General features: G+C 41.3%; 1 protein-coding gene across 7 annotated transcripts in view; it reads left to right on the plus strand.

The window, feature by feature from the left end:
• The first annotated feature begins 2,979 nt into the window (after positions 1–2,979).
• LOC117452017 (AP2-associated protein kinase 1-like) overlaps positions 2,980–18,459 on the plus strand; it is a 28,450-nt gene continuing 12,970 nt past the window's right edge. For 3 of the 7 annotated variants that reach the window (XM_034090425.1, XM_034090429.1, XM_034090431.2), the window contains exons 1-12: positions 2,980–3,838; positions 9,817–9,935; positions 11,560–11,668; positions 12,201–12,343; positions 12,481–12,602; positions 12,684–12,765; positions 13,406–13,538; positions 13,666–13,769; positions 14,226–14,305; positions 14,960–15,123; positions 16,648–16,829; positions 17,761–17,874. In XM_034090425.1, coding sequence (XP_033946316.1) covers positions 3,679–3,838; positions 9,817–9,935; positions 11,560–11,668; positions 12,201–12,343; positions 12,481–12,602; positions 12,684–12,765; positions 13,406–13,538; positions 13,666–13,769; positions 14,226–14,305; positions 14,960–15,123; positions 16,648–16,829; positions 17,761–17,874 — 1,512 coding nt within the window. In that variant the 5' untranslated portion in view covers positions 2,980–3,678. The remainder of the gene's footprint in view (positions 3,839–9,816; positions 9,936–11,559; positions 11,669–12,200; positions 12,344–12,480; positions 12,603–12,683; positions 12,766–13,405; positions 13,539–13,665; positions 13,770–14,225; positions 14,306–14,959; positions 15,124–16,647; positions 16,830–17,760; positions 17,875–18,459) is intronic. The other 4 variants (XM_034090432.1, XM_034090427.1, XM_034090426.1 and 1 more) reach the window with 3 other exon arrangements.

The raw sequence follows: 18,459 nt of genomic DNA on the forward strand, positions 1-18,459 counted from the left end.
TATAGTTTTCAAACACGTTGAGTTGCACAGGTAGTAAGGGATGTGGGAACGAATGAGGAAAGCTGTCGCTGTGGAATTTAAACTGTCCGTCAATTAATACAAACATCAATAAAATAGCTTGACAAGTATTTTGCAGAAGTTTGTTGAAAGCTTAACATGACTCCCCCAAAACAAACACACACAGATGGATGATGGATGCAACTCAATATTGTGCAACTTTTGAGATAAGCAATGAATAATGATCACACTTGAATGAAGCTCTGTAAGTTGGTGAGTTAAAAAAGCAGGTCCTGCATACATGTATAAAGTAATGAAACAGGGCCCCCTGCAGGAGACATTATCACAGTCAGAAAGGCAGCCAACCAGGCCTTTTATCAATTTGAAAACCAATTCAGAAAATGTGTAACCGTTGAGCTGGCTCACTGGATTTCACTCAAGTATGAAGAAGTTCTAAAAACAAATTGATATTCTGAATATATCTGCTACATTTCTATTAAAAGATACTGGAAGACCAACTGTGTCTGTGGTTACAAAAAAGCATGAAACTATAAAAACATGGACGTGCAGTGTGAGGAGGGATGTGTATTCACAACAGACCATATATGAATGTTGTGGCCCACATTTTCATATTAGAAACTAGGAGGTCTAGAGTGATGAAATATCAGTTCTGTTATCTCTGTGTTACTATAAATATTCAAGGGGGTTGACACATGAGCAGAGTTCTTGTTTCATGTGTCACTGTGTATTTAATCGTGTGTGTATTGTGTGATAAGACATCGAAACCAAATGGGATTCCTCTAACTGAAAAACAAGGTCCTAGTTCATTTCCAGTGGGGTTGCATTTAAAGTTGAACATTCCTCACTGTCTCTGCAGCAAGATTTCAAATAGTGATATGAGTAGGTTTTAGTTCATATAGACAAGAAGGAAAGGATGTATTTAACTGTGTCCTACCCTATATATTTATCAAAGGAAATAAATCGATAGAGAAGGCAAGGAAAGGAAAGAAAAGAAAAAAAAAGAGCCAGACTGATGAATGCAAGGCAGCTCATATGCAATTTAAAATATAAATCGTCTTGGTGTTGGTTGAACAACTTGAAACTGTTGTTATGTCTGCAAATATCAGGACAGACAACTAATGACAAGACTGTTGTGTGTTTATTTTGTTTTCAAGACTCTGATCTCACACTAAAATACGAGAAGGCTTAGAGCCCTGTGAATTAGGTTTTCTGTGCCCCAGCAACTACACTGAACAAAAATATAAACGCAACACTTTTGTTTTTGCTCCCATTTTTCATGAGATGAACTCAAAGATCTAAAACATTTTCTATATACACTAAATCACCATTTCTCTCAAATATTGTTCACAAATCTGAAAAAATCTGTGATAGTGAGCACTTCTCCTTTGCCGAGATAATCCATCCCACCTCACAGGTGTGGCATATCAAGATGCTGATTAGACAGCATGATTATTGCACAGGTGTGCCTTAGAATGGCCACAATAAAAGGCCACTCTGAAACGTGCAGTTTTGCTTTATTGGGGGGGTCTGGGGGGGGGGGGCCGAAAACCAGTCAGTATCTGGTGTGAGGGGTAGGGTTAGGGTTACGGTAATGTTGTGAATCGAGTGGCCCATGGTGGTGGTGGGGGTATGGGCAGGCGTACGTAATGGACGACGAACACAGGCCACTCGATTCACAACATTACTCTAACCCTACCCCTACCCCTACCCCTCACACCAGATACTGACTGGTTTTCGGACCCCCCCCAATAAAGCAAAAATGCACGTTTCAGAGTGGCCTTTTATTGTGGCCAGCCTAAGGCACACCTGTGCAATAATCATGCTGTCTAATCAGCATCTTGATATGCCACACCTGTGAGGTGGGATGGATTATCTCGGCAAAGGAGAAGTGCTCACTATCACAGATTTTTTCAGATTTTTGAACAATATTTGAGAGAAATGGTTATTTTGTGTATATAGAAAATGTTTTAGATCTTTGAGTTCATCTCATGAAAAATGCGAGCAAAAACAAAAGTGTTGCGTTTATATGTGTATGTCAGTGGTTGAGGTGTTCACCTTTTGCTTGCATCTAGTACTGCAAGAGAATTGTGTATTATAGTTTTTAAACAGCCTACAGTATGTTCTGTGTTTGCTCTGCTCCGTCACAGCTTTGGCTACTGTGTAGGTGTGCTAATGGCCTCTTTATCAACAGGGATCATTAAATAATGCCCTGCGAGTGCATATTTGGCAGCAAAATTGTTGTTTAGCAGAGGAAAATGAAGACACAGATAGATAATGGGTGCTTGTTGTGTCTGCCAGCCTGAGAGCCAGCCCAGTTTAGTGATGGAGCACTTGCAAACACCTTCATGACATCTTATGATTATACATGATTTTCAAGTACATTGGCCGCTGTTCCTTTTTACATATTCCCAGATGGTTTATGAAAATGTAATTTGCATATTTGCTCTTACATATGCATGTTTTGCTCCTTCGCCCCTCCGCGGGGAAGTGCCTGTCTTATAAAAACACGAACAAAGAAATATGCTATCTCACTTTCCTCTATTTAATTCCATTTCAGAATAACATATTTAATATGTTTGATTATGATTATTGATGCATTCATGTGTTTACCGAAGCTATGCAGCTAGTTTTAATTACTTTGTATACTACAGGGTAACTTGAAAATGTTACTGTAGGTGTAACCAAAGTCCTTTTAAAGTGTTGTCTATATTTCACATTATTAATCCAAATCCAAAGTGACTAAAGGTATAAAATAAATGTAGTGGAGTAAAATTACACGAATTAGGCTACCTCTGAATTGTAGTGGAGTAGAAATACAAAGTTGCATAAAATGAAAATACTCAAGTAAAGTATCTCATAATTGTACCTTACTTGAGTAAAGTACTTGGTTACTTTACACCTCTGCCAGAGGGACCAGCATGTATTAGCAGGAGACTAGCGTGGACTGACAGGAAGTTGTTGTTTCTCTGACCAATCACATGAAGAGAGGTCCAGCAGCGCAGTCCGCATTGGAGACTATCCCCATAGCATCCTCTCTGTTTGTAGCTACGTTAGCTCTGTCATTAAGTTAGTGGACCAGCCTCCACACAGCCTGCTGGACGCACAAAAGCAGTGGAGGTCTGTCGTTTTTTTTTATGCGACAAAGATTAAAAGGGCAGCAGATGAACAAAGGTTTATTTCAGGTGGAAGATATAATTGGAGATGTGTAATAAACTGCATTGGACACTTAGGACCTCCCTGGCTTCCAGCCTATCAACTGACAGCTGTCACCGCACCTAGCTGCTGAGCTAGCTTTGTGCTAACTGCTAACAAGTGTTTTTTTCGGGCTAAATTAGCCAGCCAGTGCTACTTTCGCTTCAGAGAGGAAAATAGCTGACTTCCGCATGGACGTTATATCGTATTATTTTCTCAACAGAATTTGACTCCGCCTGCTGTTCAAACCATGAGTTAGCTAAGGTGCGTCGGACCGCAGTGTTTGGAATATTTAAGGTCCAGCTAAGTAAGCTAGCATTTAGCCTCGAAGCTAGCTTTCATTCAATTTTTGAAAAACTGCTTACGCGTTAACACCAGCACAACAGCGCACCGGGACTGCTTCAATCCAAACTGTTGTTACGATACTAATACATTTTGGACTTGCTTTGAATAACCTCTGGGGGGGAAATGAAGAAATTCTTTGACTCTCGTCGGGAGTTGGTGAGCTCCGGGCCTGGATCTGGAGCCGGTGGAGGAGGCGCTGGATCCGGCGGCGGAGACAGCTTCATCGGACGGGTCTTCACCATTGGACGGTATCAGGTGACCGTGGAGGAAATTGTCGCAGAAGGTGAACTATGTGGCTTTCTGTTGTGTGGATTACACCCATGTCACACAAACATGCTTATCTAGATCCACAGTCTGCCCTGTGCCACATTGTTTTGAGTCAAGTAACATTATGTTTGGGCCTGTTTTTTGGGGGGTTATGGCCTGAGTAGACTACAAACCAAATGATATATACATATATACATTTATCATATGTTAATTATGAGAAAGGCAATGGTCATTCGTATTGGCACATTGCCTGACAGTTGTATTAATTGTGACCACCAAGGAAACTATTTTAATGCTCTTTCAGTTTCCAGTCAGACTTTACTTGTGTGCCCTTAGGTTACTTTCTTATCCTTTCTTCTTTTGTTTAATTGCTCGATTGAAAAATCATTTAAATTTAGGAGTGGGTGGGAATATAATTGTCAGTTACTCAGATTGTATGTTCCTTGAAATACAGCACATTTTAGCTCTAGGCTGGGAGGAACCCTAATTGTACAACTGGATTTTCTACTATTTTGTTAAGGACCAATGCCATGCTGACTCATCTGTCTTGATATTTACAGAGTGAGTAACAAATTACAAATGCAGATATTAGAAGTTTTGATGTTGGTTTAAAAAGAGGAAAAGGTTATCGGGATGGGCAGACACATAAAACCTGACCTTGTGACAAACCTGGACTTTCATATCATACCTGGGGCCTGCACTTATCTATCTTAAAGCAATGTGTATTAGCTGTGTAGGTTAATCCCAGTCATTGAGCTGAAGGCCGAGAAATGTTTTGCTGAAAACTGGTCTTAACCAGAACATGGTTAAACAAACGTATTGATATTGGGCGAACAAGTTTCCTATGGTCATTTGTCTGCAATGAGAGTCTGCCATGCCCTGTTAGCGAAGAGTGGCTGTTACTGAATAATAGATGAAAGCAGACTGATTAATTCATCAGTACTATAGATGGGCCCCATGTGTTTGGCCACATCTTACCTTTATGAATGTGTTAGACATCCAACCGCAGTTATACCCGCATTGACATGCCAGTGGAAACCTATAGTGGAATTTGTGCAGAGTCAGTGCATCTGAGTTTTCTAATCAGTTCTGAAAAAATAAAAGTTGGAACTGCTAGAGACATTGACTCGAGAGAGGCACCACTCATCCTCATCAACCAGATTTAGCGTAGACCGTGAAAGATACTAGTTCCCTAAAATTATAGATCCTTTCACAAAATCCTGGTTGGAATGTTTTTTCTGCAGATCATATTTAATCTTGCTTTGGGAGTGGACCAACTGCTTGCAATGTGACTCCCCCCTTGTGTCACTACGTCTATTTGTTCAGATGGTTTTGGTTGTAGTCTGGGCTATTCATTTCTGTGGGCTCCCTTTGTTGTTATTGTTAAACTCTGTTGCCTTTAGCTGAAATGAAGCCTGTTTTACAATAAACAGACACACGCAGTCAGAAGGACATACTGGTGGCTTTGGGCCTCAAGGTTTGTCTGGAATCTCATTATTGAAGTCCTTTTTTTAGACATTTGGGCTTCTGGCAGCTGTCTGTAATTTGTCCTCACAGGACTTTCCGAGAGACAGCTTTCTGTCTTCATCAACAAGGTGTGTTTCCTTCTGTCCATAGAGTTACTCACTCCTCCTACCATTACCCCTGTTCTGGAAATGTAACATGTTGCATTGAATCAGTGTGTGTGTGTCCCCCCCCCCCCCCAGTTACTGCGGGGTCAATGTAACCCTGCTGCAAGCATGTTTGTTAACAACATAGTAGTTGTAAGGACATGTGATGGTAGTTATATAACTTCCATTACACTGATGAGAACTTGTAACGGGACACTTTTACCAATCTCTGCGCTTTTCATAGCAGTGCCTGAAGGTTTACATTTGTGTGCATTTGCTTGAGCGTGGCAACAGCTAGAGGGGTATAATCCTTAAAGTCAGTTACGTCACGAGGCAGTGGCTATTTGTAGTTCTACTTACAACTATTTGCTCGCACTGTCTGTCACATGCTGAGATTGAAGACCACTGCTAAAAATGTTGCTTAAGAAGGCCGCTAATCCTTTTAATTTCCTACCGGCATTTCAGATTAGGCTCTGAAAGTCATCTGTCTGAACTCTGAGGACACACAAACACACTCACAAGCGTGTTTCATGTGTTCATCATGACCAGTGTTTCCGCCAGTCCAGGGCTGAGAGGGCGTCCACCCCGAGAGCGGGGGGTGTGATGTCGTGTCACGTAACTTGAATTTTGAATTGAGATATAGATACTATCTCTTTACGTATTAGTGATGGGAATTCATTTGGCTCGGCTCACTAAGAAGTAGAGATGTCTCGATCCGATCACGTGATCCGGGATCGGAGCCGATCACGTGATTTTCAAAAAATCGGGGATCGGGATTTTTTTATTTTTTATTTAATGTTACAAAACAAAAATGACCATGTTCACGTCTTAAAGTCATCCTGAGGACTTAGTTTTGGTTTAAAATGACACAACATCATGTATGTGTTGCTTTCTTTGGGCTTGTTTTCAGACCTGGTTGCTTATTTCTCTAAAATCTGGCAACAGAGTGGGCGCAATGTCTAATAGTAGCAGCAAGCTAACGAGAGGCTACGTTCAGCTGGTGACTCGGGAGTCGGGACAGAGAAAATGTCAGGAGTTTGGAAGTATTATGAAATTGAAAGCGAAGGCAGTGTAACAGCCAGATGCAATGTTTGCAAGGCAGAGGTTCTGCGTGGTGGAAAGAACAGAGCTACGTTCAACACGACCAATCTAATACACTACCTGAGAAACAAACACCAACAACAACACGGCGAGTACACAGCGGCCACTCAGGTATCGGCACTGAAACAACCGACGCTTTCAGAGACTTTTAAAAGGAAAGAGAAGCTGCCCCAGAACAGTGAAAAGGCCAACACAATAACAGCCAAGATAGCTGAATTCATCGCGTTGGATGACCAGCCGTTATCTGTTACCTTTTTTTTTCTCTTAATGCATTGCATAAAGATCGGATCGGGAAAAATCGGTATCGGCAGATTGTCAAAATCAAATGATCGGAATCGGATCGGGAGCAAAAAAAGGTGATCGGGACATCCCTACTAAGAAGAGCCGGCTCTTTCGGCTCCTAAACGGCTCCTCATGTTCCCACAGTTTACCACGGAGCCTCGGTTTCGCGCTGCGAGGCTCCGGCGCTCGCAGTTCACGCGCGTGCTCCACTAGCACCCCCCGTCAAGGCTCGCCAGCAGTACACTTTCCGTCACAGGAACACGCTTTGCTGGCGGCAAAAAGAAGCCCACCAGATTCCTTTCCCCCTCCAACAGAGGGATGTCCTTCTCGTTTTTCCTTTTCGTCATTTCAAGCGATAAAAACTCGACCTTCTCTCGATTTTTTTTGTTTGTTGGACGCACTCGGCTCGAGTTCAGGGCGTTCCGAGCTGAATAAGGGCGTCAACTGACGGCAAGAGGCCCCCCCCCTGGCGGAAACGCTGTTCATGACGTCTCTTTATTCTAATTCACGATAGGCTGGTTAGTTTGATAGTGTCCTTATTAGAACCCATGTTCCGGAGCACAATGTTTAGTTCTCTGTGTCTTATTAACACCAACCACTCAGCCAAGTGCTCGGACACTAACATGTCTGTTGGTGCAGCTCTGTGTTGCACATTTTTGCACTTCATTGTGAATTTTCCAGTATTGAGTTTATAGCTGATGACATAAGGGAAATTGTGAGGTGTGTGGTCATCAATGCTGAACCAGCTCCACCCTGTTCCAACCAAGATATAACACTGAGCAAACATGATTTAATTGTAGTGTGAGGATTGTTGTATTCAATTAATCATTTAGGCAAGCCTGCTCATAGTCCCAAGGCAGTCCTTATCAAATGTCATCCAGACCATTCACATGGAGCTGCGTTGGGTTTACTATAGCAATCTGGATGAGTCAGCCCAGTGCATGGCATTAACACAAGCTGTGAACAGAAGAGCTGCACTAACACGACAACCTGCTACATAAAAAGAAGAGATAACAAAATGCAAGCGGTGGCCAGTTCATATCTACAATCCAGTGAAGACAATAGATTATCCCACAGTTCACATTCCAGTGCGGTGCAGTCTGTAGAAAAACCTGCAATGTAAGCTTCATTGGTAAATGCTTTCTCCTTGTGACCTGACCGGTATAGTTATTCATATCTGTTGAAAGACGTGTCCTTTATTCATTTGTGTGGTTGCTGGTGACTCGAGGATACATACAGCTGTCATGGAGTTTCCCCCATGTGTCAGCATCACTGCGAGCGAAGGTGGGATGATTCATTCTCTCACTTCCTGTATCCTATGTCAGTTGTGTCTTCTTCTTGCATAATTTTCTTCAGTGCTGCTGCTGACTCACACAGTCAGGGCCGGCCCTTGGCATAGGCAGTATAGGCGAATGCTAAGGGCGCATCAACCCATCGGGGGTGCCGGAAATTGGGGAAAAAAATAAGAAATTAAAAAGATATATATTTTTATTTCAACACAATTTCCCGATTTTGAATCAACAAAGTACATCTTATTATCTTATACTAACAGAACTACGCCTATATTGCATACAGCACCCATAAACTGGCGCCCCCCCCCCCCAAAACTGCCCCAGGTAGGTTTATGTGAAATAGTTCTTCTTTTGAAATAATAGTTTTAGTGTGCAATTATAGGTTTTCATTTAGTATTTGTGTTAATTTAAAATAACTCAAACTCCCAAAAACCATATACAGCTTTTATTAACATTGGAATTTACTGTGTAAGCGGCCGCGGGGGGGGAGAGCTTTAGAGAGCTCTCTCCTGAAAGACTGGGAGGCTCTGATAACCTCAGCTCAGTGAGGTAAAGGCACACCTTCATATGATCATTATAGATGTACAAAAATAAGAGAAGAAATTAAAAACAGCAAAAATCTTGCGTAGGGCAGCAAATTGGTCACAGTGCTGTACACCTCGTACCAATCTCCCAGCCCGCCTGCCCGCCCACCATTCATCTATTTCTCACAGTTTGTTCCCCGTTAATCACTCCCTACCAACCTTAGCACTATAATAACATGAAATCCATGTCTTAGTTAGGGTTGCACAATTCCGGGAATTTTCAAAGATGGAAACTTTACATGGGAATTTTTTTAATTTTTTTAATCCTCTGGAGCAGAGAGAGGAGCTGTGGATTATTGTTAGTGATTAATGCATCAGTGTTTCTTAGGGTCAAAAACACTAAACTCACAACTTCAAATGAAAGCGTTTAGTTTATTTAATAAACGAGCACATGTTCAATGTGAAAAGTGACAGTAGATATAGATTAGTTGCAATTTGGTGCTATATATATATATATATATATATATATATATATAACCCTAACCATATATAAAAAAAAGATTATATACATTTTTTTTAATAATTTTCTTAATTTTTTTAAACACCTTGATTTTCAGGGGGGGTGCGGGGCTCCGTTGGCGGGGTGCAGCGCCCCTCCAAGACAATGGTAGGGGAAACACTGGAATATTTCCAAAATTCCCCAGCTTAACTTCCCATGGAAATGTACCGAAAACTTACCTCAAATGTTTCGCCCCTTTGCAACCCTAGTCTTAGTTAAGGATAATCCTATTCCTTAATTCCATTAATCGGCCGCATTAGCTACCAATATCAAAATATGTCAGGCTTTGACAGAGTACTGCTGGGGGACGTTTTGAGACGCTCTCAAAAAAGAAAAATGTAGCCGTTAGAATCAGTATTTGACACCCAATAGTTTTTTTTATTAGTACTACAGAATATCTGCAACAGACAGGGACCGTAGTGATAATTTAAAACAACCAGTTTCACTTCAAGAACTGTCTCCATGTATTTACTTGCTCCTCCTATAGCTACACAAATAACACACTGCAATAGGACATTTTTAACGAGTTATTCTCGACTACAGTGTATTTAGGTGGTGTTTTTCTTCAGGACATATATATTTCTTTGTTCTAATGTCTCCTTCTCCATCTCTCCATTCATTTGCAGGAGGTTTTGCCATAGTTTTTCTGGTGCGGACTCATCAAGGCGTACGTTGTGCGCTCAAACGGATGTATGTCAACAATGACAATGATCTGCAAGTCTGTCAACTTGAGATTCAGATCATGGTGAGTAACACGGTCCAGTATATTTTCATTTTCTGACACTACTTGTAGATGGTCATGTAGGAGCAGATTGTGTTATTGTGTGTTTATGTTAACCTGTTATAGATTAAAAGTAGTGTAACACAAACAGTTGAAAGAGTTTTCATTGAAATACTTTCTGAAATCTGTGGTCTGAATGTGACCAAGCCCTAAATGCTTTAAGACCTATGCACCTTAAGTAGAAACACTTTATCTGAGACAACTCTTTGACCCAGGAATAGTGATAGTAACAGAACCGAGCTCAAGGGTTGTATTGTAAGAAATGCAATCTCAGCTCCTTTGGAAGTTAATCTACTCACTGCAGACCTTAGAGCCACACCCTGGGTGGCATGACTATCGCTGGATGGCTATCATCATAACGTCCGGACCTTTGGCAGAGAATCAGCAACTCTGTTAAAAATAGACTAAGGCTGAAGTCGAATAGTCCATTTAGCTTAGGAACCTTCCTAAAGGAGTGAAATGACCCGGAAGTCCCTCAGTGGCAGCCATGATAAGTGCCGTTCCAATTCTCTAGAATGATGAGAATGATAGGAAAGGAGGTTTCAAACTTCCTTTATAACCGCCTTTAGCTTAGGAACCACTGGACCTCCCTAACCGACAGGAGAAGCGAAAATGCTGCCCCACAATGCCTTGCAGCCGCAGCATTTGCCGTCACTCAACAGTCGGCCGTTCACGGAAATAACCGATTATGACCGAGAAATGATATCATGAAAGTTACGGTGCTTATTAAGCTTTTTAAAACATAGGTGGTAAGTTGCCAAAGTGCTTTTTTTTTAACGTTCATCAGTATTCAAATCAAAAAGAGAAATATGAACGTTAGTTTTTACTGAAATGATCAAATAAAGTCAACATCTCACAGTCTTTACTGAGCTGTGTGGGGTTTGTTCAACTTTTAAAAGATGTTTGAATGGTGATATACACAGTGATAGATGGTAAGGACTAACGTTTATAATAAATACATTTGTATTGATTTTAAGATCTTTAGGTCATCAATCATACGTATTGGTATTAATGTGGACCGGAGGGAGAGGGTGACGAACATAAGTTTCACTTTCCTTTTTTATTTCAATTCCAACTTTGGTCATGAAGAATATGTTTCTCTGTTGTCCACGTTCATAAAGCAAAGCAGCAGCATCAGAGCACGGTGCAGAGTCTCTAGATGAGTTTACAGTAGTCCCTCGTTCTTATTAAACATCCATGTTGTAGTCCGCTGTATAGAAAACTGTGGTTTCCATAGTTCCCCCGCAGCAGCAGACGCACATTCATGACGTCCGCTGGCGCATCATAAACACGTCGGAGAGTGAAAGTGCATTCGGATTCTCTAAAGTACCGCAGTCTCTTCTCCTAAATCCTTTTGAATTCTCCTATCCAGTATCCCTTAACCCCGTGACGTTTCACTCAGAGGTCAAGGAATAGACGATAGGGTTAGAACTTAGGAGCTGATCTTTGGACTATTCGACTGCAACCTAAATATCTATAAAATGGGTGTTTTCTTTGTTATGTACTGACCCAAATGTTTCAAAGCCTGTAGAATGTATGATTATGTTGTATCCAAATTGTCTGTCACTGTTGCTTTCTCTGTACACAGAGGGACCTAGTGGGCAACAAAAACATAGTTGGTTTCCTGGACTCCAGCATTACAGCAGTTGGAGCTGGCGATGTTTGGGAAGTCCTAATCTTAATGGACTTCTGTCGAGGTAAATACACCCCCCCCCTACAAACATAAATAAACCAGCGACTGGTTTATTTATTTGTCTTTCTGTCTCTATTGAACTCAAAGCTCCATTACCCTCATCTTCACACGGATTCCTGTTCAGTTCGATACAAATATTTAGACAACAGCTGTCTATGGTCAATATAACGTCTGTTTAATTCAATACGCTGCTGAGTGGTGTTATTAATAGAATGTATAAATATTTACATCACTGTCTAGTTTCTCAATCGAATATATCTTGTGCTTGTAACATGAGATCTATTCCATTCAAACAAACTTTCCATAAAACCCACAATGTTAATGCAGTGTTGAATTTACAGTAATTAAACAATTCTTTCATCTTCTTTACAATATTTTTCAGTTTTAAAGTGTCTCAAGAATTGATTGAAAAAGAACGGTGTAAGCTGTATCTCTCACTGATTCAAATAGTAAAAAAAAAATGTAGTAACTCAAATATGAAATGACACATTAAAGTTATTCATTATACCTTAGTTGACTGCATCTGTTCTATGCAGGTGGGCAGGTGGTTAACCTAATGAACCAGCGGCTGCAGACGGGCTTCACTGAGGCCGAGGTGCTTCAGATCTTTTGTGACACGTGCGAGGCGCTCGCTCGTCTCCACCAGTGCAATACTCCAATCGTCCATCGAGATCTTAAGGCAAGTCTACTTCACTTTATAGAATGCTTCTCACGGCATAAGGATAGTTAATTGGTCATTATTTGGAAGAACTGTAATGTGAGGTCTTTTCATGCACTATAAGTTCTGACAGGTCTCTTTTTATCTTGTTCACGCAGGTGGAAAATATCCTTCTGCACGACCGGGGACATTATGTGCTCTGTGATTTTGGAAGTGCCACCAACCGCTTCCAAAACCCTCAGACAGAGGGGGTGCCAGTGGTGGAGGAGGAAATCAAAAAGTGGGTTTTTTTCTCTTTACTCTTATGATCCTTTCTCTGCTTAAAAAAATACAAAGCTCATTAGTGTGTACTTTAAACCAGGTACACGACTCTGTCATACCGCGCTCCAGAGATGGTCAACCTCTACGCTGGAATGATTATCACTACAAAGGCTGACATTTGGGTGAGAAAGCTGTGTTTATTATCACTCTGCCACATAGCGAATATTAATTCACCATGACTGTGACATCAGTGTTTCCCACAGAATTTGATCCCCCCCCCCCGACAAGAAAAGCCAAAGGCCCCTTAACCTATTCGGGTGGCCCACGCATCCACCCCCCCCTCAAATAAGAAAATACATGCGAGTTCATGGCTACTGTAGACAACGTTCTTGTTGCTCTGTGTTGCGTTGTTAATGAGTGACACACCAGAGTTGAGGATCTGTGGGGTTTGTTCTCCCAGAAATATAATTCACAATTCAGGCATTTAGCCGACGCCTTATTCCACAGATTTACAATGACCACTTACAGGGACATTCTCCCTGGAGTAACTGAGGGCTAAGTGCCTTACTCAAGTGCACACTAGTAGTGGTGTTCCAGGCGGGATTTGAACTCGCAACCTTCCGATCATCAGCCCACCTCACTATCCATTAGAGTAGACCAACAACATTTAAAAAAAAAAAAAAAAAAAAAGATTATTATTTTCTATTTGTGGCGGACGATATTTAATTGTTGCGGCCCGCCACGAATAAATCAATGTGTGGGAAACACTGGACATGTAACCTTTCATTTACATAAAGTGACTTGATTTTCTTGTGTATACAGGCCATGGGTTGTCTACTCTACAAGCTGTGCTACTTCACGGTTCCTTTCGGGGAGAGCCAGGTGGCTATCTGTGATGGAAGTTTCACTATTCCAGACAACTCCCGCTATTCCCAGGACATGCACTGTCTCATCAGTGAGTAACCTTGATCGTCACAATAAACACACGCCCTACTTTCAGCCTATGCATCCTGTATATGTGCAGTAACTGTAGGTTTGGACGTTTTTTTTTAAACAAACTTGCTTTGTTATTGATTTCTCAGGATACATGCTGGAACCTGACCCAGATAAGAGACCAGACATCTACCAAATATCCTACTTTGCCTTTAAACTGGCTAGACGAGAGTGTCCAGTCCCGAATGTACATGTAAGTCACCATGGCAAGAGCAATGCCAGGAATTTGAGATGATGATATTCTGTAGGGTTATTGTTATATATTAACACAACTATTATTTTAATAACCATATAGGGCTTCTTATGTATCTCACATAAAGTGGTTTCCGTGTCCTTGCTGCTTTCTAAGAAAAGTTATCTAGGAAGTAATGATATTAAAGAGAAGGGATGCTTTGTAGCGTTGGCCGCCATCCATCCATCATACCCATTTTTCTAAAGTATTTCAAAGTAACACAGCAACATGTCAGCCAAATTCACCTTTTTAAATTGTATTAAACTTGGCAGTAATGGTGCAGAAGTTTAAAATAAATACTGGATTGTATCTTTAACACTCAAAATCTTTCCTAATACCCCAGTGTTTCAAGCAATTTAAGAAATGTGATTACCTTTTTGATTTAATGCAAAAATTCAAATCCTCTTGCTCTTGTAGAATTCCCCGATTCCCGCAAAACTTCCCGAGCCCATCAGAGCCAGTGACGCAGTGGCCAAAAAGAGTCATATCAAAGCCAGGTAAGATAAGACACACACAATACAAGGTGAGGGAAGTATTTAAAGGTCACCTATTGTGCAAAACCCTCTTCTTCACGTCTCTTCTACATCAACATGTGTCCTCTCTTCTTCATGTCTCTTCTACATCAACATGTGTCCCCTCTGTGGAAAGAGATTCTGAAAGTTTCAGGAACAAAGATTCTCTCTCTTTTTGTCCTGATCCACTTCTATAAAAACCTGTCTGAAAATGAGCTGATCAGATTTTGGCCACTTTATGATGTCATAACAATTGTTTGGCTTGTGTAACCATTAGCCAATCAGCAACCAAGGTAACCCCCCCCCCCCCCCCCTTATCACCTGAATCTCCTCCTAGAGCACCATTGTGTTCTTTTTAACCAAATCTCTCTCAGAGGGGCGTGGGGAGGGGCTCCTTATTTTCATCTAAAGTAACAGACAGAGAATCAGCACTTTGGAAACGGGGCTGAAACAGAGGGGATTATGGGTAATGCTGCAATGATCTGTTTGGTGTTTCAAGGCAAACACTTCAGGGACATGTTTTGTATCTGAGACCTAGAATATATTGATGAAAAACAGTATAATAGGAGACCTTTAAGTTTAATTTTTTGGGGAAAAACGTTTACATATCTCGTCACATTTCTCTTTCCCTTCCATCAGGCTCTCAGACCCCACTCCTACCTTGGAAACCTCAATCGCACCTCGCCAACGACCCAAAGCTGGCCAGGCTCAACCTCAGCCGATATCATGCATCCTCCCCATCCAGCCAGCTCTCACCCCCCGCAAGAGACCCAATGTGTCCTCTGGAGCCCCCCAGGCCATAGGTATGATCTGTGATACCTCTGTGTTATTCATACTACTTAAAGGGGCCCTGTGTTAATGGAGACAGTTATCCTTGACTCAGTGACATCTTGTATTGAACTCAGCACAGTAAAATGCTCATTCCTATTAAGGGCTTGTATTCCCAGTGGTTCAATTAGCTCGTTCTTGTAAGGCAGGGGTGTCAAACTCAATTTCATCGAGGGCCACATCAGCATTATGGTTGCACTCAAAGGGCCGGTTGTAACTTTAAGACTTTATAAATATAAATATTTAATATATATAAAATAATGTATTATATTACATGATTGCCTCTGCATTGGATTATTATCCGTTAGGGTAATAACTTCATAATTAACTACATCTGACAGAAGAAGTCTGGGGCAAATAATTGCAAGTCTCTTCAGTGGGAATGTCACAAAATGATTTAAAAAGAAAAGCCAAATTCTGAAAAAAAAGTATGTGAGCTTTAGATAACAGTTCTGCAGCTCCAGACGGAGGCAATAAGGAGGAAAATATAATATGAACTACCTTGATATCAAAGCTGTCTAAAGGCTTAGTTTTATGAGGTCATATATATATATATATATATATATATATATATAAAAAGTGACATTTTGAAAAAAAAGAACAATTCTGAGAAAAAGTCAAATTTGAGATGCATTGTGGGACATGTAGTTTATGGGCAACGTGCTTCTGTAAATCGCCATGTAACCGTATAACAAACATATTATATTCTTTGCAAGCTCTTGTGGGGCCACAGAAAAAGAAGTGACGGGCCGGATTTGGCCCCCGGGCCTTGAGTTTGACACCCCTGTTGTAAGGCTTTTAATTAACTTCAGTTAACAGTCATTTGACATTTACACTTTTACATATCCATTAGTGTCAGTCACAAAGACAGCAAGGACGGTGTGGAGTAATGTCACATTAATTACTGCAGCACTGGGTACTCTTCTCAAAGGAAATAATGTGTGTAATTTATGTGTGAAATACTATATCAAAGAGAAATCAAAAAACTTGAGCCAAATGATTTATGCTTAATACATTTGTTAAGTTTGTTTTTAGATTAAAGTGGATTTTGGACCAAAACTATTACCATTTATTAAAATAATTTCTAATTGGAGGGTCTTGTTTTTTACATTTAAAGATTAGTCAAACACTTAAATCCCTTTTTATTTTCACATAATTTCAAGTGTGTGTACTTGCCAAATGGATGAAAACAAGAACACGGTTCTTCAGGGCACCAGATACAAGGGTTGCATCTTCAAAATATAATCTTAGTAGATAGTTCAATCAATCGCTACAGACTGTACAGTTTGTACTGAATATGAATATGACACCCTCTGTCCTCGGACCCTCACATTGTACAAGAAAAAACTTCCAAAGAAACCCCACAGTTAATGGGATAATGGAAGAAACCTCGAAGAGAGCAACAGAGGAGGATCGTGCAAAAGCTGCCGTGTGTAAATTGAAAAGATAATACATTCAGTTCTACATTATTCTCATTCCCCTTGTCTTATCCCTTCCAGGTGTTGGTATCAATGTCCCTCCTCCAGCTGCAGCCGCTGTCCAAGCAGCTCAACAGACTCCTGCTGCCCCTCAGACCCCTCCGACCGCCAACATGCAGCCGCAGGCGACCCCTCAGCACCAGCAGCTCCTCATGAAGCAACAGCAAGCCGCCGCCTTCCTGAGTCCACAGAGCAACCAGCAGGTATGCGTCCGGGCAGAGCAGGAGTGTAAATACGCTTTGGCCACATTGAGTGTGCTAAAACATCTCACAGGGACCCCGATGGACGGTGTGCTGCGATGCTGTCCACATGTGGCGACACATCCTCGAGCAAATTAGGCTTATTTCCAAACTAGAAAAACAGCATCCGAGGATTTTAAGCAAATAGCTCCAGGTAAAATGTTTGTAACTAATGTAGGGAGAGATGTTCCTTTATTCGGGCAATACTGCTTCCTGTAGAGGTAGAGCACATTCATTCTTCCTCTAGACCTTGTTTAACTACCCCTGCTCTAATTCACTATATCACTATTCATGCAAAAGAGAAGCAATGTGATGCAACACACAGTTTGCTCTATTGACCTGAATGAATCTTAAACATACAAACGCATGCAGAAGGCCTGCCCGGTTGCTTGACCCGGGTATCTTTTTATCTCGCGGTTCAGACTGTAATATGCAGCTACCATGATTGTAATTTAAGTGTCCAGGAATGGACCGTGACCCCCTCTAATTCTTACCTTCTGTTGTTGTTTGTTGGCCTTCGCTCGCTCTGTAAGCTATTTGGAAATGTATTCTTCAAGAAATGGTTGGTATATTAAAATGTAACATAATTACAATACTATTATCTCTGGTTTGTTTGGATAGAATCTATGCTTTTAAGGCTCTCTGTCCGTCTCCCTCTTTCTCATGTTATGTCTTCATTTCCATTGTACTGTCAAACAGGTAGAACATAAGTACTTTGCTTTAGGAGGCTGCACTAACTATAAATCATGACACACTGGGCCTTCCTCATGCTCGGCTGTGTGATATTCCTATGTAGCATCACCTGGCGCCGAGCGTCCAGCAGCACGCAGCGTCTCAGGCGTTCACCCTGCTGCGGTCCAAAGCTCAGCCTGTTCCTCCTCTTATTGCCCTGCAGCAGCAGCAGCAGCAGCAGCAGCAGCAGCATGTAGCTCCTGTCCATGAACCCACAGCTTCTCACCTGACCCCCATCCCAGAGTCTGCAGCGGTTGGTCCCTCGGCGGACCCAGAGGTTGGGCTAACATCCTTCTCCTGATGCCGTCTGCTGCTCTTTTGTGCCGCGGAGATGATTACCAGCTCGTGTCTTTCACATCCTTACTATTACTTTTCCTCTTCTTGGGCACAGGGAAGGCCAGAATGCTCTCATATGGAAAATATTGAATGTGACAATGTTTTTGTGGTGTGGCTAGAAAGGCTTTCATTATTGCTATGTTGGAAATACTTAATTGCTTCAGTTTGATGCACAAATCACATGATAACCAAATCAGTATGTGCTCGTCTTGCTTCGCTCAACTATCTAAATGGGGTTATCTGTATTACTTTGTCGTCCTTCTCAATGTGTGTTGCCTGTACTCTTTGATACGATGTTTTTATACAATCTATGTATGGAAACAGTTCCCCCTCTTTTTGTTGTGGTGGTGGTTTTCTTGGAATCTATAATCAATCTTATTTTGCAGATTTTATTTCCCAGTTGATCTCGCTTGCCTGGTTGTGTATGTTTCAGGCTCTGATTTGTTTGTTCTGTCCTTGTGCGCTAAACAGAACTTCTCTCCGTTGGCATCACGGATATTTCATCTCATATTTCCCCATCTGTCTC

The sequence above is a fragment of the Pseudochaenichthys georgianus genome, chromosome 9 (genome assembly GCF_902827115.2).
Source record: "Pseudochaenichthys georgianus chromosome 9, fPseGeo1.2, whole genome shotgun sequence".
In the NCBI taxonomy this organism is placed as follows: domain Eukaryota; kingdom Metazoa; phylum Chordata; class Actinopteri; order Perciformes; family Channichthyidae; genus Pseudochaenichthys; species Pseudochaenichthys georgianus.